Below are 21,936 nucleotides of genomic sequence, written 5' to 3'. Positions count from 1 at the left end.
CTAATGTTAACTGTTAACGATGGGCATTAGAGTTGGCTTTTTTCTCTTATAATAAGTATTTGAATATTTATTAAATAAATATACAGTCAAAGAGTAATTTACAAGTCTTAGAGAAGGATTTCAAGAAAAAATACTTTGCTAATTTTATTTAAAAATGTCTGTATTATTTTAAAATCTTGTGGTTGGGTGATGGTGGTGCGTGCCTTTAATCCTAGCACTTAGGAGAGGTAGAGACAGGTGGATCTCTGTGAGTTCAAGGCCAGCCTGGTCTACTTAGCAAGTTCTAGGACAGCCAGGGTGGTTACACAGAGAAACCCTGTCTCGATGATGATGATGATGATGATGATGATGATGATGATGATGATGATGATGATGAATCTTGTGGCATGCCAAGCTGTGGTTCATCATATCCGACATCAGATAAAATCTGTCCTGTTAATGTCCAGCAAGTGGACAAATGGGTGAAAGTGAACTCAGAAGTTAGCAGTGGTTCTCAACCTTCCTAATGCTACAACCCTTTAATATAGTTCCTCATGTTGTGATCCTCCCAACCATAAAATGATCTTTGTTGCTACTCCATAACTGTAATTTTGCTACTGTTATGAATCATAATGTAAATATCTTATATGCAGGATATCTGATAAAAAAAATCCCTAGCTCACAGGTTGAGTTTGAAGCAAAATCTGCGCGTGCACGAAAATACCAGGGTATTGCAGTGAACTCTGCTGGGCATGTCCTCTGTAGAATTTCAGACTTGGCCAGGCATGGAAATGCATCCTTTGACCCCAGGACTAGGAGGTGAGGCAAGAAGAGCACTAGCTCATCCTCCTCCTCAGTTGTGTAGGAGTGTGAAGCTCCTGTACCACGTGAGACTCCGAGTCATGGTTTCTCTTTCTGTTGTTGACCAAAGCAACGTAAAAGACAAAGGGTTTATTCTGGTTTACAGTTTAGTGGCATGGTTCATGGTGAAGAAGTCAAGACTGCAGGAGCTTGAGGCAGCTTGTCACATCACAGTCCCAGTCAAAATCAGAGATGGATGAAAGTCTGTTCAGCTCACTTTCTCCTTTTTACATGGTCCAGGATCCATTTTAGGGACGGTTGCTTCCCACAGTGGGCAGGTCTTCCTACCTCAGTTATCTAAATCAAGGCCGAATTCCGAGCTAATGCTAGATCTTATCAAGTTGATAATTGAGATTAACCACCTCATCTTATCTGGAGATGAAGTAGGAGGAGGGGGAGCTTATTTCCAATAAAGAAGTTTGTGCTTGTTCCTAAGAATTGTGAGCCTCCTGAGATGAGATGTTGTGTTTTAGGAGATGTTTTGAAAGCAGGGGAGGTGAGGTTTCAGGGTTGAGCAGTCTTCCAACTTGGTCTCTTCCTGGTTGCCAGTTGCTGGTCCTGATCCTAAGGTGTGGAATGCAGACCAAATAAAGAGTTGTCTTAAGACCAACTTTAGATGCTGACAATGAAATAAAACATTGCCTTTCCCATTGTACCTGGAAGCGCTGCAGGGCCAGAGAGGAGACCAGAGAGTAAAGTAAATGGTTTCCCTTGGTTCTCGGCTCTCATCAACCACAGGTGTTCTGAGTGGACTATATGACTCAGTGAAGATTTGTGCTGCTCTGGATCCACTTAGTCTAAAGTTATCTCTGAAATGCAGTTCAGGGACCATTGCTCAGGCAGTTATTCTGGTTAGTTTTGAATAGCTTCTGTCTCCACAGTTTGTGTGTCTTCCTCAAGTTGAGGTGACACACTGAAGAAGAGAGGGGAGCCAGAAGCCTCCTCTTCAGCCAGGCATTCTTCTCGATCTTTTCGTGTACGAGGTCCTATGCTGAATGCTTGTAACACAAAGAACGAAGAGGGCCTTCAGGGAACTTTCACCTGCCCCCAATAAGCAAAACACTGGAAAGTAAAATGTTTTCTTTATTAGGAAAAGCTGGGGCAACTCTGCTCTATGTCTGACCCCTGAGAGGGTAAATGGGTTCCCATTCACGTCATGGATGATGGCTTTGCAGGCGTGTGAACAGGGCCATTGGCAGTGACTGGAGAGGAGGAGGTGAATATCCCCAGGAATATGATGTCTGACCCCTGAGAGGGTAAATGGGTTCCCATTCACGTCGTGGACGACGGCATTGCAGGCGTGTGAACAGGGCCATTGGCAGTGACTGGAGAGGAGGAGGTGACTATCCCCAGGAATGTGCCATGCAGACTGTTAACCGAATGTTGTTGCTGAGCCTTCAGCATGTAACCTCCTGGTGTGAGTTGGTCTTTTTAGAAATGAGGAACAAGTGGATATAAAGGAGCATGAGTTACGGGGTGTATCCCTATTTCATGTTTTAAAGCATGGCACACTCTGGCTAGGAGAGTTTTCAGAACACTGTTAATAATGTGTAGCTTTAGTTCTAGTTTGGTTGATAATTACTGCTCTTTGAACTTGGTCAAAAGACCATCTTGTTTCCCAAGGATGGTGAGAGTATTACTGTTTGCTGGACAGTAAAGGTAAAGGGAAAACAAGTGTAGAAGTTGGTGTAGTGATGCATGCCTTTATTCTCAGCTCTCTAGAGCAAAGGCAGGCAGGTCTCTGTGAGTTCAAGGCTAGCCTAGTCTACATAGTGAGTTCTAGGAAGGACAAAAACCCAAACAAGAAAGCAAGTGTGTTTAGCTGATTTGGTCCTCGCTTTGTAACTAGGTGAGCGCAAATTTTAGGCAGAGTTGCTTCTCCCCACTGCATGTTTCTTCACCCAAATGAGAGTTTACATGAAATTTTTTTCTGTGATAGTCTAGTTTTAAATTCTCTAGTTTTATATTGATGTGAAAAGATATATTGAAGGCACAGGGTTTGGAAATGAGGTTTGGTAGTGCCATTAATCTTATACACACTTCTGTACTTAGGTTTAGTGCCATTCAGTGTGCGGCGGCCGTCCCCAGAGCTCCTGCAGAATCCTCATCTTCCAGGAAGTTTGAGCAATCAAGTCTTCAGGCAGCAAGTGAGACACAAGCCAATGAACTGACCACCAATGGCCATGGCCCACCTGCCTCCAAACAGGTGTCCCAGCAGCCCAAAGGAATCATGGGAATGTTGCTCTCTAAAGCTGCTACTAAAACCCAAGACACCAGCAAGGATACTAAAGCAGAGGCTAAAGAGGTAACAAATGTAAGTCAGTCTCTCGACACTAGGCCTTTAAAAGCGGGATGGGGTCCAGGAAAGCCTCCAGAATTTCTGTGCGAGTTTATTTATAGAAGGGCCACAATCAGTGCCGAGCGATCTACTTCAGTTTGGACATTTGTGATAATTTGTTTGAGGTCCTGCTCTCAGGTCCAGGCTGACCTCAAACTTAGGCTCCCCTCTGCCTCTCCAGCCTGGGAAGGGGCATGAGCCACCGTGCTTGGCCTAATGGGATCTGTATTTTCTCCTCTGGTAGTTCTTTCTTCCCCATAATACTCTCTCCGAGATTGGATTCTCCTATAAAATGGCGATACCCAGTTTGCACACTAAATAAGGTCATTGGGACAGCCATTGAAATAATGTATGTGAAAATTGCTCAAAAAATTGCAGGTTGGAGGAATTGTAGGGGTGTGATGTTTGAGAACATCTAGCTGGAGCTTTGCCCTTCATGTTCTAGTTCATGCTTTTTCCCCCCTTATCTTTTTTTATTGTCCAGTTGTCTGAACTAACATAAGGGCAGTAAGGAAAAAAAGCTCTCTTGGTTTGGTGGTCTGTGCCTGTAATCCCAGCATTCGGGAAGAGGAGGCTACATAGAGACACTATCTCACAAAGAGAAAGGAGGGAAGGCAGAAACAAGCACACATTGAATCCTTCTGTGCACTGAGTCTGACCTCTGTGTAAAGCTTCGTATCATTCTGTTTGAATCCTGCTGTTTATGTGTAAAGTAATTTGCCTGCAGCCATACTGTTATGAAATGGAGGCCCAGGGTTCAAATCCCCCTGAGAATTAAAAATACTCTACCTTCTCTCCCGTTTGCCATGCATACCACTTCTGATTGAATTCTCTTAGGACAGATCACTTCAAAATATGCTCAAGAAAAGCTCAGATGTACTCATAAGTAATTTGTGAGAACAGAAAGCAGGCTTTGTTAGCTGGTCTGGAATTCTGCTCTAGGTTCTTTTTGTTTGGTTTTTCAAGACAGGGTTTCTCTGTGGCTTTGGAGCCTGTCCTGGAACTAGCTCTGTAGACCAGGCTGGCTCGAACTCACAGAGATCTGCCTGCCTCTGCCTCCTGAGTGCTGGGATTAAAGGCGTGTGCCACCACCGCCCGACTTTGCTCTAGGTTCTTAGTTAACATCTGCACATTTTGCCATGATGTTTTAGAGTCTGTACTGTCAAGTTGGAATGCTTTGTCTTTCCTGCTTCACCTGGCCCATTCTGGCTTTGATCTTGCAGTGTAGCTGAGGATGGTCTTCCAAGTTCTACCTCCATTATTCTGGAATTACAGTCTTGTCCCACCATGCCTGACTTTTACTATGCTATACTGTTAGAGACGGTTGAGGCCATGGTACTTCAAGAACAGCCTGAATGTTAGACAAAATTAGAAATTGTATGTGTGTTTGTTTGTTTGTTTTTTATGCTTTTAGGCATCTTCAGCTGGGGGCAAAGCACCAGGAAAAGGAAATATGATGAGCAACTTTTTTGGAAAAGCAGCTATGAGTAAGTATGTTCTTAATTTCTTTGAACTCTCGGAAGAAAGTTACTGTAGTAGCGTGTGCCTGCGGTCAAGGCCAGTGGTCTGGGTTTTGCCCATCAGGCATTCCCATTCCCTAACATATTCATAGTGTGCTGACCAATGTATTGAGGAAAGGAAGGGAACTTTTGGGTTTACTTGAGCTCCTGGAGGCTATTTCTGCTTTCACTTCTGGCCTTAGGAAGAAAATAAAATACTTAGGTAGTGAAGCTTCTGAAGCTGGTGATAAAGTGAGAGTCGCACTTAATATCACGGACCCTGGCGCCAGTTTGCGTGGTGTGACCCTAACTACAGATGACTCCAGGGACCACAAAAACAAAGATTTGCCTCTCTTAGGTTATTTTTTTTTTTTTTAAGATTACTCACGGCACTGAATTAAATGTCAATGTGAAAATAGGCAGTGATGGGCAGCAATGGGCAGTAATGGCCAGGCCATTTAAATGCATCTTCTTCTTTTTTTTTTTTTTTTTTGGAAGGAAAGGCCTTTATTTAAGTAAGAATTCTTTCTTAATGGAAAGAGCCAATAGTTATATATTTTTATACTACTCATATCAAGTACACATCCCTTGGCGGTATGCGGCAGAATACCCCGTAGAGAGTAGGAACCACAGGGTGCTTACTGCACTCTCTCTTGGAACATCAGGTTTACAGAGACCTGTGACCTTTTGTCGCGTGTCTATCCAAGGACAGTAGTCTGAATTCTGCTTTCCCACGACGGTCAGATTGATACGCTGTGGGGGAATGGAGTGATGGTGTTTTATTTGCTGTGGAGGTTCTCAGAAAAGGATGTTTTTGTATTGTGAAAGTAGAAAAATGTGGTACCTGGAAGTTATCCAGAAACATGCTTTGGTGGTGGTGCTGGAGCAGTGCACGGGAGCCCTGTTTCTGTGAACACATCATGATGTCATTCCCCTGCATGGCTCCGACTGGTGCTGGAGCAATGCATGGGGGCCCCTGTTTCTGTGAACACATCATGATGTCATTCCCCTGCATGGCTGGGACTGGTACGCTGTACTCAGTCTGTTACTATTTCTTGACAATTTAATGATTTTCTTGTTTTTGTGTATTTTGTGTATTTATAAGATCCAGTGAAGAATTTTAATTAATTAAAACTTTTTTGGATAACTTGTATTTGTGTTATCTTGTTGTACCTGTGTAACTTGTGGCGTTAGTTTTCCATGGAATCCAGAAAGAGGTGTTCCAGGCCATTGTGGAAAGAGCAGATAGAACCGCTGAGCCTCTAGTACCCAATGAAGACTCTTTCGTTTATCATTTAAAAATTCGTAAAATACACAGTTAACAGTAAAAACGGCCAAATTTTGAAATTGTTGATTGTATACCTACTATGTGCTTAGCTCTATTCACACTAGTGATAGAATGGAAAAAGAAGACAAAAACCTGTGTCTGTAGCTAGATGCAGACAATGAAAGGTTGCTTAGCCTTAAAGAGCATGAAATTCTGTTACTTGCAAAATGTTCACTTTTCTAGTCAATTTGGGATATTTAGTGGGAAAGTTTAAAAAGTACAGATGAGAACAACAGAATTTAGCCAGGCAATGGTGGCGCACACCTTTAATCCCAGCACTTGGGAGGCAGAAGCAGGTGGATCTCTGTGAGTTTGGACCAGCCTCGTCTACAGAGAAAGTTCCAGGACAGGCTCCAAAGCTACAGAGAAACCCTGTCTTGAAAAACAAAATAACAACAACAAAAAAGAGAGAATTTAAAATTGAAACCATGGTTACCACTATTGCACTAGTGAAGCCCACCCATTAGGTTTCCCACATAAACACTCAAAAATATGAATAGATGGCATTTTGTGTTTTGATCCGTCTGCACTCTCAGAGAACATACATGCTTTGAAAAACTGTTGTCCTAACCTGTACAGTCAGCCAAGACTAAGACAGGTGGTTACAGACCAGGTGACGCAAGCGGCTTTCTGAAGAACCTCCACTGTGTATGGCTTTCTAACTGTGTGTTCTGACTTTGCCTATAAATAGCTATCACTGGGTACACGAGGCTAGATTATGCATTTCTGTATTTCTCGGGTGGCTGATGTGTTTCTGTTCTGCATGGCCACTTGTGTGTGCTGTGGTATCTCAGCTTAATGTAGGGACCCAGGTCAGGAGTTGAACTAACTAAGGCCCATATCCAGCACTTACTTTTTCTCTCAGTGATACCTTGGGTAACTCACTTAATGTTTTTGCCTGATAGTAGTCTTATAAATATTATCCCAGTTCTTAAAGAGAAAAATGGCTTTTAGGCTTGCCCAGAGGGAAGCAGGATTTGAATTAAGTTTTATGATTGAAGGTAGTAGTGAGATGGGACTACAGGGCTTGGAGAGATGGCTGCTCTTCTAAAGACCTAGCACTCATGTGGTAGCTCACAATCATCTTTAACTGCGGTCCCACAGGTCCAATGCCTCTTCTGGCTCCACACACACCACACATGCTTGTGGTGCACAGACATACATGCAGACAAAAAAACAAACCAAAACAAAAAAACCATCAATACAAGCAAAATAAATAATTTTTTCAAAAGGTTGAATAGAAAAGATGTTGCTTCACATTTAGCTGTCAGCCCATTTTTAAGCTGTATTCTTAAACATCATCGTGACTACCTGCAGCTCTTGTTTTCCTTATTTGAAAATAAGAGGATAACTTCATGAAAGTTGAATTTAGCGGCTGTCAAGCCTGAGGACTGAGTTTGATCCCTGGGATCTGCATGGTAGAAGGAGAAACAGAGAGCGTTCTCCTCTGACCTTCACAGCTGTATCACGGCGAGCACACACCCAACAAAAACACAATAAACCCAAAATTTGGGCAGTGGTGTAGTGAGAGGTTAGTGTGAATCAGAAATGAAGATGATAGGTGTTTTCTCGATCAACTGCTCTTTTTTAGGACAGGGACTGTTTCTACCCTTGCTCCTAGCATTACCTGGCTTGGGAGTGATGGTTAACAGTGCACGGTGGTTATCTGTGGTCTGCTGTACTTTATGTGTAGATAAACTTAAAGTCAGTTTGGATCCAGAGCAAGAAGTGAAAGAAGAAAAAACAGTGGAGCAGCCTCCGGTGTCTGTCACTGAAACAAAGCTGGCAGCTCCCACAGCCCTGAAGAAATCCAGCAGGAAGGCAGAGCCTGTGAAGATGCAGCAGAAGGAAAAAAAATGGTAGGAAAATTTTGTCACTTGGGAAGGGGAGTGTCTTGTGGAGGTGAGAAGGTCTGTTTGGGATTTCTACGGCAGGCAGTTTCAGCTGAGTACTAAATCCTACCTAAGGCTGTGAGAATGAGAGAGAAGCCCCAGGCTCACCTGGTGAAGCCTGGCTGACCACTGATGCAAACTGTGATCGTCTTTGCCCCCAGACTTCAGAGTAAGTGTGTAGACACCATGAAAGTGTGCCTGTGTGTGTGTTTCACATCAAATTACCCAGTGAGAAGTTACTGTTTCCAGTCCAGTTTAAGAAAAGAAGTTCTTTGTTTTCTTTTTATATCAATGAGTTTATTTTTCAAGTGGTAAAATGTAATTAGAAAAGAAAATAAAAAGCACACAAGCTGTTAAAAATGGATCCAGGAGTTTGAGACACTACCTCATAGCTGGTAGAAATTAGTCTGTTGAAAGAAATTCTAAAGGACACTGTCAGCACTGATAGGCCCACAAAGAACCAACTTTTGTGGTGAAGTTGGAGCAACAAAATGGTGACATTTCAGAGGGGTAAAGCTCTGCCCAGTAGGCCTTGCCCCATGATATATGTGGATTAAAATGTCCCAGCCATGATCCCAGCACTCAGTGTGGGAGGCTGTTACCAGGCCTGTACTCAGCATCCCTCCACTAAATAGCCAGTTAAGTTAGGTTTTTAGTAGGTGTCCTTTACTAGGTTAAGAAGGTTTTTTTCTATCCCAAGTTTTCTGAGAGGCATTTACTCATTGCTTTTAAATTTTAGCATGCTTTTTCTGCTTTTATTGAGGTGGCTCATGCAGTTTTTCTGCTAATATGATCGGTTATACTGATTGACATGAAAATGTTAAACCAGCCTTGCATTCTGGTCGTATTTATTGTTTTTACACACTGCTAGATTAGTGAACATTGCCCTAGGAGGACTTTGTTTCTATATTTTTGAGGACTACAGCTCAGCTGTTTTCTTTCCTGGTAATTGGCTAGTTTTAGTATTCAACTTGTGTTAACCTCATAAAAGAAGTTTGTGGATCATATTTTTTAACATTTAGCGTGTGTGTGTTAATGTGTTTATGTACATACCATGACACAGAGGACATAACTTGTGGTTGTCAGTTTTCTCCTGCCACAGTGTGGGGCCCTGGAATGGACTTGGTTCATTGGGCTTGGCAGCAGCACCTTGGTCTGCAGAGCCATCTCTGGCCCTATGTGTGGATATATTTCTAATACATTTAAGTATATAATACAATCTATTAGTGAATCTCGGCCTGGATTCATTCATTCTCTCTCTCTCTCTCTCTCTCTCTCTCTCTCTCTCTCTCTCTCTCTCTCTCTCTGTGTGTGTGTGTGTGTGTGTGTGTGTGTGTGTACACGTGTGAGAGCTTTATATAATGTTAGTCAAATTTTCTAGTTCTTTTTGGACCAGTTTGTGCTTTTAAAGGACTTTATTTCCTCTAAGTGCCTGAGCTTGTTGAAGCGTTCATAATCTAGCCTTGTTCTTAGAGTATTTGTAGACTCTGCAGTTATGACTACAGAGTCCTTTATTCTGTTTAATTTCCACTTGGAAATACATGCTTTCCCTCTATTGTAAAAGGCTTATTAATCTTTTCTTCTTAACCTAACAATTTAGGCTTTGTTAGTTTTCTTTATTTTCTGCTGCATTGTTTTCTACTCTAATATTAATCCCTTTGGCTTGCTTTGAGTTTGCTTTATTTTCCTAGCTAAAGTAGAAAAAAAAAGTTGATGTTCAAAATTAAATAAGACATAGGCACTGAATGACAGAAAGATTATGGTTTACATGTATTTGTCTCTAACACACAATAGGCCCTTAAATTATTTATTGATGAATGCCATAATGGAGAAAGCAGACAGAGAAGCTAAATAATGTCAAGAGAAAGTCTAGGTTTTTATGACATCACTAGAACGAATTTACGGTCTTATCTATGCCTTTGCTCACGTTGTTCTTTCAATTTAGAATATTGTCTTCCCTTCCTACCTGTTGAATATCTACTTAGCTTTTAACAGTTGTGTCTCACAATGTTATTTGTCCATTAAATTTTATCATGTTGTATAATAGCTAGTGCTGCTGGCCAAAACCTGTTTGTCTTCTGAGGCAGGTTTCACTGTGTGGCCCAGGCTGCCCTCAGTCTTAGAATCCTCCCACCTCTCTGCAGAAATTATAGGCATGTGCCACTATGTCTGGCCTGCCATGGCTTTTTGAGGACAGCATTTCTTTCCTGATCTTTGCAATGTGGTTGTTCAGCTGCTTATTTAATGCATGTTAAATTACCGAAAGGCCAGTAGAAGGGAAAAGGCATTGACAGGACTCTAAACTGGCCTAGAAAGAACTGGTGAAACCCTTTGTTCTGACTACCCTATAAAGTGATATAGTTGTGAATAGCCAGCTGTATATTTTCTCCGAAGGATCAATCTTTCTGCTGGGCACAGTGGTACGCCACTTGGGAGGCAGAGGCAAGAGGATCTCTGAGCCAGAGGCCAGCTTGGTCTACCTAGTGAGTTCCAGGACAGCCAGGACTACATAGAAACACTGTCTCAAATAAACAAATAAAAATCAATCGGTCTTTCCTTACCTACTTTGTTGTTTTCTACCCTCTGGATTTATGGCTGTAGGCTCTAACAGAAGCTGCATAGGAACACACGCATACTCAAACATGTGCACACTTTCTGTTCTGTGTAATGGCTGCAGGGGGAAGCGAGTAGACTTATCTGATGAGGAAGCCAAGGAAACGGAAAACCTGAAGAAAAAGAGGAGGAGAAGAATCAAGCTTCCTCAGTCTGATAGCAGTGAAGATGAAGGTAGGCATTGCTGTTAATTTTGGTAGGGGATCATTTCTTGGTTCATGCTCAAAGATCTGAAAAATTCACTTACTGTGGACTACAATGAGAGCAGTAGTCCTAACAAATGAGAGAATAATTCTCTCTGAAGTCTGCTACAGATTTTTATCAGAATAGTGATCATTTGGTAACTTGTGAAAATACCTAAAATAAAGACTGGAGAGACGGCTCAGAGGTTAAGAGCATTGACTGCTCTTCCAGAGGTCCTGAGTTCAATTCCCAGCAACCACATGGTGATTCACAAGTACCTGTAATGAGATCTGGTGCCCTCTTCTGGCCTGCAAGGACACATACAGGCAAAACAATCTAAGCCCTTTCCTTTCTCTCTAAGGCTAGTGTTCCTTTGGCTGCCTTCAAGTACATATTCTAGACATACCAATAAATAAAAATGGTAAAATTGCAAGACCCTGCATGTATAGTGTCGCTGTGGTTCTTCCAGGGTCAGGATGTGGACAGGGTTGTACGATAAGCAAGCAGAGTAAGCACAGGAATCTCTACAGGAAAATTAATGTGCTGTGCTTCAAAACAAATATCAAGTACTTTTAATATTTTTTAAAGTATGTGTATGGGTGTTTTGCTTACATGTTTGTGTGTACCATATGCATACAGTGTTCAAAAGAGGGCAGTTGATTCCCTGGGACTGGAGTTACACAAGGTGGTGAGCTGCCTGCCACGTAGATGCTGGGAACTGAAGCAGGATCCTGAAGAGCAGCCAGTACTCTTAGCATCTGCACTCTCTCCAACCCAGTATCTAAGTCTTCTTTAGATCTTACCCCAAACCATGTATGGTATGTAGAAAGAAGCTAAAGAGAAAGGTTTGGGGGCTACATTGTTCTATCCAGGGAAGTATGCTGAAAAAACTCGGCTAAACTTGGAACCATCAGAGGCAGTTTTCCAAGAATCGAGGTGTAATGTGTCTTCTGCACTGCAGGTGCCATAACTTCGGGTCATTCTTTGTTCTTCCAGAACTGCAATGTTGCTACAAACCGGCTTTTTGTGGATTTTTATTTTTTTTTCAAGACAGGGTTTTTCTGTGTAGCCTTGGTGCCTGGCCTGCTGTCCTGGAACTAGCTCTTGTAGACCAGGCTGGCCTCAAACGCACAGAGATCGGCCTGCCTCTGCCTCCTGAGTGCTGGGATTAAAGACATGAGCCACCACTGCTTGGTGCTCTTTGTGGATATTAAGACAACACACCAGAAATGCCCAGACAGCGCTTGACACACAGTAGCTTTTTGCATTGTTCCCTTCCCCGACCTCACTGAATGTTCAGTGTGTAACAGAGGTTCTTAGATATACCTCCTCAGCAAATTCCTTCCCCCTTTACCCTGGAAGTGTCTTAAGCACCTTTAGTAGTTTTACATATTTAAAACAAAACAAAAATGGCAGGCCCAGAAAGAAATAACATTAATATCTGTGTTGCTAGGAAGAAATAGCTTATAGCTGTGTTAAGTATTTGCTAACTTTTTCAGTCCTTGCAGGTTTGTGGTGGATTTCAAGCCTATGGAACACACACGCACATACACACGCACATACGCACGCACGCACATGCACGCACACCGCTTTTTTTTTTTTTGTAAGATAGGTATTAAAAAATATATATATTGAGTCCTAGGAAACAGTGATTGCTTTCCAGGAATTGGAATCACTGGTCTCTGCCAGAGGACTCTTGACCAACAAGTGGTTACATTGCTGGTTCACTGACACGAGTTTTCCCACAGTTCTTAATTCTGACCAAGTAAAAACTGCTTTCTTGAGGTGATGCTTCATCTCTTGAATGTTTCTCGTCATTGAGCACACTAATGCACAAAGCATCCGTCATATTTACGTCAGTAAAAATGTCCCGAGTTAGAATGCTTGGATTAATGGTAAAGACTGAGTATGGGCAAGGTTTTTTTTTTAAATTTCTTTGAACTTCAGTTGTATGAGACAAATAATGATTTGTGGGGTTATTATGAAAACGAGTGATTGATGTTTATAAAGTAGAAAATATTGGTTGCTTATCCTTCTTAAAATATCTAAGTTTAAACACAAGACAGTTTTTAAAGTCCGATAAAACAAAGCTTATGATGATAATCCCTGCCATCTGAATCACTGAACTGGCTCTCATTGTCAGCTCCTCCCAGCTGCCTTCCATCTCTCAGGCCGTGTTGAAATCTCTTTATTCCTCTGCTCTCTTCTCTGCCAGGGGAATTATGACATTTTATTACCGTATGATTCTCGGAGGTGAGCAACTGGAAAGTAGGAAGTGGGAACTGTCTGTGGCCTTCCCTTGACCTGGATGTTCCTCACCCCAGATTTTATCCAGGAAGTACTTACTCTCCTTGATTTAAGATATAAGAGTTACTGTTGCTCTGTGCCCAGTGCAGGACAACTGTAGCGCCCCTGCTCTTTGGACTGAGTCTGAGGGCAGACACAGGGAAACACTTGCGTGCAGTGCTGGGAGGGGTCCGAGAGGGCCCACGACAGCCCAGCATTCTAGTGAGGTCCTGGTTCTGTGGTGTGCTCTTGCTTAGACTCCCTTCGCGAGCTGAGTTCATAGCTAGACTGAAGCTGCTCTGCTTTCCTTTGTCTCTGTCTCTTGTTTCTCTGAACTCATAAAGTTGGGACCCATTTCATACTTGAGGTGTCCAATTTACTACTTTATCCTGGCTCTTACTCTCCTCCACCTCTTTAGGTCATTTGGCCATGAACCCTCCACTGTCATAATTTTTAACACTGACCTAATCAGTTGGGAGAAATTCAGATCCAAGATTTGTGCAGAGAATTTGAATGTAGCCAGGAGGTTCAGGGAGCAGGTGAGGCTAAGCAGCTACCCAGGCCCATGGCCAGCAGTGTCTTGGTGGTGATTAAGCAGTAGGTTGGGAGTTGGGGAGATTAGCTCAGTGTGCTCACTAGTAAATACAAGGCCCTGGGTTCAGACCTCAGCTTCGAGGAAAATAAAAGTTACAAAAAAGATGACCAGACAAATAAACAAAACAGTAGTCTGCTGAGGTCCCTCCCTTCCTTTCTGGTGGCCTTCTCTTCTCTCAGACCTGATTCTTTACTGAGAAACTGGGATCCCTGCGTGGTACTCCATTGTCAGATACCATTTCCACAACATTCTTTCTCTCCTGACTTTTTTCCTGCCCGTTCTCTGTGTGGCAAAGCAAGACTTATAAGGCTTATCAGTGGGGAAGTCACTAGAAATAGTCTCTTACAGTCAGGGTTGGCTGTTAGATCTTTCATGGAGATTAGCTTTCAAAGGTGATTCTTCCCCAAACCATGCACTTACTTCCAGCTGGATGGTCTGGGTCCAGCAATCCTGTCAGTCATCCTCAGACACTAGGAACAAAGACGCTGTGGAGCACTGAGGAGAACAGGCTGTCTCTACTGACTTGGTCATACTGGGAAGAGAACGGATGGTTGGATTACAAAGGCTATGGATTCACACTGGCTTGGGTTTAAGACCTGTTTTTATGAGTCGTGAGCCTTTGCCAAGTGGAGTCTTGGAACCTGTTTACTCAACTGTGTTATGGGAGTAAGATCTGTCTCTTGGGTTGTGGTGAGAATAAAATGAGACTCCTGATATGTGGTACGTGGTCATTATATGTCAACCAACTTCATGTTCTGGTCTTGTGTACGACAGAACACTTGGCTAAGAGAATCTCTAAGGTACTGCCAACTTCAGAAATTCTTGATTGTAATTATTTAAAATAATTAATGTGTATTTTAAGTCTCTGACTGTATTCCTTGGTCATCATGAATTACTGCTTGCAAAATACGCGTTGATAAGCAGAAGTTTCAAGGCAGATGCAGTGGAGAAGGCATTGTGCTAGTTAGAGCTTTTTCTCTTCATTAAGCTTGTTCCATTTTCCAGTCTTCCCAGACTCTCCTGAAATGTATGAAGCAAATTCACCATCTCCACCTCCTCCTGCATCTCCACCTCCTGAGTCTGTGCCAAAACCTGAGTCTCCTCCCGTCAAGGTAAACCCAGCCCAGTTCTCCCTTCTGTGTGTCTTCTCTCAGGACCCTACAGTCACTGTGTTGAATCTTGTGTGCCCTCTGTCTTCTCCAGTGGCCAATAGCTGGCTCGTGTCTCATCTTGCTTCCCTTCAGGTTGACCAGGTGGACACACTTCTCTTCTTACCTGAGGGCAGACATTGCTGTGGGGGATAGCCTTAGGAAGGTTGTGTGTGAGGGGTATGGCTCTGGGCAGCTGTTTGGTTTTTTTGTGATCATCGCCATCAGGACTGCTTGCGGCCCAGCCTCCACCAGGGCAAATTATGAAAGATAAAAGGAAACACAAAACTCAAATTTGTTCTTAGGGAAAGGACTAGATGAGAAAACCACAGCAAACAGTGACATGCAGTTTTGAATGCTCTTTAGCTGTGGCTTATCTGTTTCTAAAAGTTGCTAATAGTGGGTGGTGAAATGTTGAGAAGATGAATGCTGATAAGCCTCCTTTGTAACCACTAGTTTTCTTTAATTCATTCTGCTAAGACTTTTAATGTAAATCTCATACTGTTTTATCATAGCCAAAGAAACAGGATGAAAATGTAGATAAAAGGGAACTGATAGTAGTAATATATGCTTCTGGCTAAACTAGTTGGGTATGACGTTCAAATGCCAAGGCTGAACATGGAAGTATCTAGTGCTTTCCTGGAAAGTCCTGACACAACATATTGCGGTAGTATGCTTTCCTTGTCCCTCTCTTCCACTAAGGTCCTTAATCTGTGTGTCTTTTTCACCAAGAACTCAAATCTTTCCCAAACACACTGCTTCTCTTTCTGTAATCGGGAAGATGCCAGACCTGTGCATACAGTAAGCATTATGTGCCTGTGAAGTGTAGAGTTCCTCGTTCTCCGTTTGATCATAATGGCATGATAGGGGTGGTTTTTGTAGATTTAGAGTCTTCTGTTATTTTTCTCTATAGCTTCACAGGTCGACTTAATATTGTTACTCTCTGATCTTTTAGAGTTCAAGTGGAGAAAACAAAAGAAAACGAAAGCGTGTACTGAAATCTAAAACCTTTGTGGATGAAGAGGGCTGCATAGGTAAGGCAAATGTTTGGCATCAGGCTTGAGTTCTTATTTTAGTGAGGCACTGTAACTCCCTGCAGAGCAGCTGTCTGCAGTGTGAGCGCACATGGACTTAGGCCATGCAATGCTGCCTGTCGCTCCTTCTCTGAGGCTTCACTGAGGAGCAGAGTACACAGAACGCTGCAGTGAGGTCAGCACCTGCACCATGAAATGAAGCTCTGAGAGTGGCCTCTGAGTCAGGTCAGACTGATTGTGTTAGCAGCTCAGTAGTGGGCAGGAGGCTGCCCACGGGTAATTGGACCTGGGAGTGTCAAGTCTCTGGTGTCCCGTGCCATTCATCCGTAGAAGAGTATGACTTGATGGGGTCCCTGCTTCCTGGGCATCCTCTTTACTCCAGGTGAGGCTCCTTCCATAGATGAGTGGTCTGAGGTGGGGCTTTTGGGATTCAGCACTTGAACCCTGTTGAGATGCTCAGACTCCAATACTGTGCTCTCCTACCTAGAGGCAATCATGGATTTGTAAAGTTCTGGTTGATTGGAGCATGAATAATTTCTTCTCCTTTCTTATGGTACCTGTCACGAAGCTAGATCTCCTAGAGAAGGTCCCTCCCCTTTCTTTTCTTTCCCGTGTTACCCTGGCTGTCCTGGAACCTGCTTTGTAGACCAGGCTGGCCTTAAACACAGAGATCCACCTGCCTCTGCCTCCTGAGCACTGGAATTAAAGGTGTGTGCTACCAATGCCTGGCTTTCTTGCCCTTTTGATTTTCATTTTCTTGTTAAATTTCTTTCTTTAAAAGATTGATTGGCTCTGAAGAATCAGCTCTTCCTCATCAAGTGCTGATTGAAGCTCCTGGAGTCGTTGTGTTGGTCGCAGTCCCTGTCCTATTATCTCTGCCTCCCTTTCTCCTGACAGGCCTACCACTGTGACTGTAATTGATCCTGACATATGATGCTGTAGACTTGCTGCCATTGAGTAGAGACTACAGCTTATGACGTATCAGGGGCTTATTACCAACCATGAGATCATTTCCTTTCTGTAGACAGCTCCTCAGGTCTTCCCAACATAGAAATAAATAACAGTTCATAGTATTGTCCATGAATTGAGTTATAGGATGTATGTAGCATGGTGGGTGTGTGGGGTGGAGGGTGTTCTGGGATTGTGCTTGCTGGACTACAGGGTATTTATTCCATGGGAATGTCTCAAGTGTCTTCTCAAAAAGATTGACACGTTTCTCTAATATTATTAACTACGCAAATTACCTGAAAGTCTTACTAAAATTGAAATTTTTCTGCATTTTTCTTGTCTTTCTCTTTTCCTTTCTTCCTTTGTAGGCATGGTCTCCTCAGGGTTCTCTTACCAGTCTCCAAGGGCACAGATTTCAGGTGTTTGCCATACCACGCTTGACTGAGATGCTGTGTTCCTAATTAGATTACCAGAGAGGCCAAGTTCTCTCATCTGAACTATATCTTTCTTTCTTTTTTTTTTTTTTTTTTTCCTTGTTTTGTTTTTCGAGACAGGGTTTCTCTGTGTATCCTTGGCTGTCCTGTAACTCATTTTGTAGACCAGGCTGGCCTCAAATTCAGAGATCCAACTGTCTTTGCCTCCTGAGGCCCAGGACTAAAGACTTGTAAATGCCCTTGGCCCTCTAAGTCTGCAGGAATCATCAAAGAGGGTTATCGGTTCTTGAAAGTAAAGACCAATTCTAAGAACTCCCCAGGGGAGATATTAGGTAGTTTTGTAGCCTAACTGGGTTAACTGGATATGGGTGAAGGGTGTGCTAAAGAGGCAGTAGCCAGTTGACCTCCAGCAGAGTACACCATGCGAAAAAACACTGAGAAGTGTTTGCCAAAGACTGCCAGGTACATCCATGTGTGCTGATGGTCAGTGTGCTCCCCATTTTCATAATGTAAGCTGAAGTAAATCTTGGGCTCATTAGCAGTCATTCAGTTAAAAGAACTGAGAAGTTGAGTAACGAATTGTGGCTTCAGATGCGGCAGTGGTTGACACAGGATGGAGTAAGCTAGAAGCACCCATGGCGGAAGAGTGAGAGCTCTGACAGGCTAAATGAAGAGCCAGGAGAGTGAGCACTGGAAATGGGCAGGTGTGTAGGACACAGAAGATGACTCAGGAAGCCACTCAGAGCATGGAGTTAGGAAGAGATGTTTGAGATACAGACAGCTCGTATGTAGACATAGCCAGTGTAGACAAGGACACAAGGAACAGGGTTGGGCAATCTGATGACATGGGGCTTAGCTGTGAAGGAGTAGGGGATTCTCAGCCATGTGACCTCAGGGTAAATGTGTTCTCCCAGTAAGTAAAAACTCAGGACCTGATGCACAGGGCAACCTCCCCTTTGGTAACTCAGAGCCACCATGTTCCTTTTTTTTTTTTTCTGTTATTCCAGTGACTGAAAAAGTCTACGAGACTGAATCATGCACGGACAGTGAAGAGGAGGGTAAGATGAAGGTGGCACCAGTACACAGACCCCCTGCCGCTGCTGTGAAAAAGGAGGCCAAAGAGGAGCCACGAAAGGGCCCCAAGAAAGGGACCGCAGCTCTGGGCAAAGCCAACAGACAAGTGTCTATTACTGGCTTCTTCCAGAAGAAGTAAATGCTGTCCCAGGCAGGACTTGGGGTGGTCAAGGGAGAAGACCAACAAGTATAGACTGTCACTTACTGTGTAAGTTTGCCTAGCTCCTTGCCTCATCTGTATCAAAATGCTGCACTGCCATCACGTGACACTTGGACTATTTCTAGGGTTTTTTTTTTTTTTTCTAACCAAAAGGGAGTCACCTAGAAGCAGGAGGCAAAAGATATTTTAAAAGCTGTTACATTGTAATGAGTTTATAAAGCACAATTTCTGACCTGCCTAGAAGAATTCATTTGAGAATTACCTGCTGGGCCCCACTCATACCTTGTTCCTCTTCTGGTCCTCTGTATTCTGTGAGCTTGTGTGGCAGTGTTTTTACTTTATGAATTCTACTGGATGTCTTCACCACTTCTCACTTCCCTCTCCGTGCCGACACACTTCTGTTCCCTGACCCCGCAAATCTCTTTTCCGTAAAACTTTTAAATCTTGGTCAGACAAAAAGCTAAAACTAAAATCTTCTGTAATCCCTTATTTCTGTCATATAGCAAGTGACACTCGGCTGCAGGCAGACCACAGAAGCTCTCCAGAACTTTGCTCACACTCAAGTGGTTAGGATAGAGCACAAATACCAAACCTCACCAAGAGTCAGCATGGCAGCCACTGGTAGAGCTGCCGTGTTAACACAGGGTACACAGTTTACTCTTGTGTTCACAGTTTCTTTCTCCCAAATACATTTCCAGTCTCAATACCTAGAGAGTGGAGCCAGTACAGTGAGACAGAGTAAAGGGAGAAGTGGCAATGCCCATCCCAGGAAGGCATGGAGACCTAAGGCACACATTAGGAGATGTTGCTCCCCTGTGTTTTCAGGTCCTCCCGTTCCTCGAGCAGTACAGGCTCCCAGGAAGAGATGGGGGACTGACTGGTTATAGGTCTAAACAGTGATGAAAACGTTGGCTTTTGTGCCTTTATTCTGATAATGGCTTTCAAGCACCTTCCATTATATCTGGGCAGGAGATGAGAGCCATCTAGGTTGTGTGGCAATGGCTTTGCACGGAGTTGGGGGAAGGGAGCACAGACATGACTGCCCATGTGATTCGCTCTCAGCCGATGAGGGGTGTCTGACCCAACCCTTCCACTGAGGCCTGGCTTGTGTCACAGAGATGTAAGCAGCTGCCTACTATTGGAAGTTAGGGTTGGGACTGACCTTGGCATTAACACAGCTGCTTTAGCAACCAAGCATGGGCTTGATTAGGACCAGCAGCTTGGGAGATGAGTCCTGGCCTTATGGCGAAGGCTGGAGGGCCGAGGCTTTGCACGTCAGCCTGAGTAAAGGCTGGCACACGCCAGACCTTTTTTTTTTTTTTAAGTGGAAAAGAGTGGAATGCCTGGACTGAGGCTTGACAAGAAGCTTCTGGAGAAGAGTCCCTTGTTTTAAGTGGTTATTTTTGTCATCGCCTCTGGCCATTTTTCCAAATGGGAATGGAAAAGTACAAGGCAACAATCCAGTATTCTTTAAATCTGATTATGGAGGGATTTCTAATAAAACCGAGTTTGAATTGGAGCTCTGGTGCAATCTGGGGTTCTCCTCTCAAGGGAGAGTACGAGTCTCTGGTCCCTGCACCCAGCTCCCCACCTGAGTTTGGAGCTGCCTGCAGAAGCTAAGCAAGCATTGTGTGGTGATGTTTTCTCTCTGTTTTATACACTCAACCAGGTTACCCACGAGTTCAATAAATTCGAGAAGCTGTTTTGAAACAGTACTCAACCTGAATGTCTGATGTGTCCATTGCTTGACAGCCTGGTAGCAGGGTGTGTAGTTACCTAAACGCTGGCTGGGAACAGACTGGTTTTCAGTTTATGTTGCTAAAAGTGCAGACCCACAATCTGAAATGTACAAGTTTTTTGCTGTTTTCATCATCTTTTCAGTCCTCTGGGAAATCTTAGTTTTAACCGGCCTTATCTTTCAGTTCATTAAGAAGGAAATCTAGTCCTGATCTTGCATTCTGTTCTTTAACGAAGTTGAACTGAAGTGAGCCACTCTGTGTGCTGAGCCGAACTGATAACTGTAGCCTGAATGTGGTCCATGGTGGTGGGCAGGCAGTGGGTGCTGCTTCTCTTCCCGTGGCAGATGCAGGCAGCTTCCAGGTTCTTGAACCCAGCACACGACCCAAATAGCATCCTCTCAGAGGCCTGGCAGTGCATCCGGTCAAAAGGGGAAGGTGACTCTCGGGTTTTATAACAGGTTTTAAAGAGCAGAATTTTCTTTTTTATTAAAAGAAAGGTTTAGAGATGGCAGTATCTACTATTCATTAAAACATTTATTGTGTCTAACACATATCAGGCCTCTCACCGGAACACAGGAGGATACAATAGAAAGTGTAGAATATGTTTCTTGTCTTCAGCATCCGGTGGAGATGGGAAGATAAAATGGAATTGCAGGGCTGTGGATGCACTGATAGGTAAGTCAGGGTCTCCCAGAGCTCTCAAGGCGGGTCTCCAAGTTAGCATCTGGAAGGGAGAGAACCACACAATTTTTGAAGAACACGTATGAGCTTACCAAGAAAGAATGGGAAGGGTCTCCCAAGTAAAAGCATGGCTTGGGGGGGGGGGAGTAGATTGTAGAATTACATTTTTTTCCTGTATTAGTGTTTTGCCTGCATGTATATATGTATAAGCATCATGTTCCTGGTGCCCCTGGAGGCCAGAAGAAGGCATCCCTGAATGCCATGTGGGTCCTGGAAATGGAGCCTGAGTTCTCTGCAAGGATAGCAAGTGCTCTGAACTACTGAGCCAAGTCTCCAGCCCCAGACTATAAACTTTCAAAACGGGGGGGGGGGGGTGGCACTGTGATGTGAAGTTGGGGTGCCTCTAAGTAGTTTGGGTTTACTTGGTAATGGAGACTTGCTGAAAGCTGCGGAGAGGGTTTTGTAAAACTGCATTAAAAGCCAGTCCAGTCCTCTGTGATGAAGTGAGTTTGCATGTCCGGTGCTTCTATGAGGGTGCACCTATCAGTGAGTGCACATTGTATCTGAGGTCTGGTAGTGGGGAAGTGCCAGTGGGATTTGAGAAGCTGTCGTAGCGCAGACTGCTTTATTCTGGCAGCTGGCGTGAGCAGCTTGCATTGTTCTACAGACTTTCCTCTTCAGCTTGGATTCCTGTAGCAGGACTGGTTTCTTAGAAACCTCAGTGATAGGGGCCTCCTCGACTGCTTAAAACCCAGGGAGTGGGATGGGGGCGGGACAGGTTCTCTGTCCTAGCTTTGTTCTTGAAGAAGACAGTGCTTGGTATCCAGGGAGCTGAAGAGGATCCTTATAAGGAAACAAATCGTTTCTTGAGGACAGGGTAGAGCAAGCGCCTAATAACAGACCTGCCAGAGATGCACTCAGTGTCAGACTCGTTTTGGTAAACGTGTCTCTTCTTTCCCTGGTTCCGGGATCTCAGTATCCTGGATAATGCAGCTTTCACCACCATGAAACCTTCAGGGCGAGAAGGCAGCCTTGCTCTCTGAGTTGTTACCCTGGCGGCTCTGCAAATTAGCCCACGCTGTCACCATGCCCTCTCTGAAGGGCACATTGTACCCAAATAACTGCGTTCAGGATCGGCTCTCGCC

The 21,936-nt window shown here is 43.7% G+C and overlaps 1 protein-coding gene across 2 annotated transcripts in view; it reads left to right on the top strand.

Annotated features, from left to right (window-relative positions):
* Pold3 (DNA polymerase delta 3, accessory subunit) overlaps positions 1 to 20,091 on the top strand; it is a 38,800-nt gene extending 18,709 nt beyond the window's left edge. The window contains exons 6-12 of one of the 2 annotated variants that reach the window (XM_050154422.1): positions 2,893 to 3,145; positions 4,593 to 4,665; positions 7,698 to 7,863; positions 10,574 to 10,683; positions 14,579 to 14,685; positions 15,677 to 15,755; positions 18,145 to 20,091. In XM_050154422.1, coding sequence (XP_050010379.1) covers positions 2,893 to 3,145; positions 4,593 to 4,665; positions 7,698 to 7,863; positions 10,574 to 10,683; positions 14,579 to 14,685; positions 15,677 to 15,755; positions 18,145 to 18,350 — 994 coding nt within the window. In that variant the 3' untranslated portion in view covers positions 18,351 to 20,091. Of the gene's footprint in view, positions 1 to 2,892; positions 3,155 to 4,592; positions 4,666 to 7,697; positions 7,864 to 10,573; positions 10,684 to 14,578; positions 14,686 to 15,676; positions 15,756 to 18,144 lie in introns of both variants that reach the window. The other variant, XM_050154421.1, reaches the window with a different exon arrangement.
* The last annotated feature ends 1,845 nt before the right edge of the window (positions 20,092 to 21,936 follow it).

This window comes from Alexandromys fortis, unplaced genomic scaffold (genome assembly GCF_014885135.2).
Source record: "Alexandromys fortis isolate MF-2015 unplaced genomic scaffold, M_Fortis_MF-2015_v1.1 scaffold_77, whole genome shotgun sequence".
Classification (NCBI taxonomy): Eukaryota; Metazoa; Chordata; class Mammalia; order Rodentia; family Cricetidae; genus Alexandromys; species Alexandromys fortis.
The sequence above is the reverse complement of the archived record's forward strand: the minus strand, read 5'-3'. Positions and strand labels throughout refer to the sequence as shown.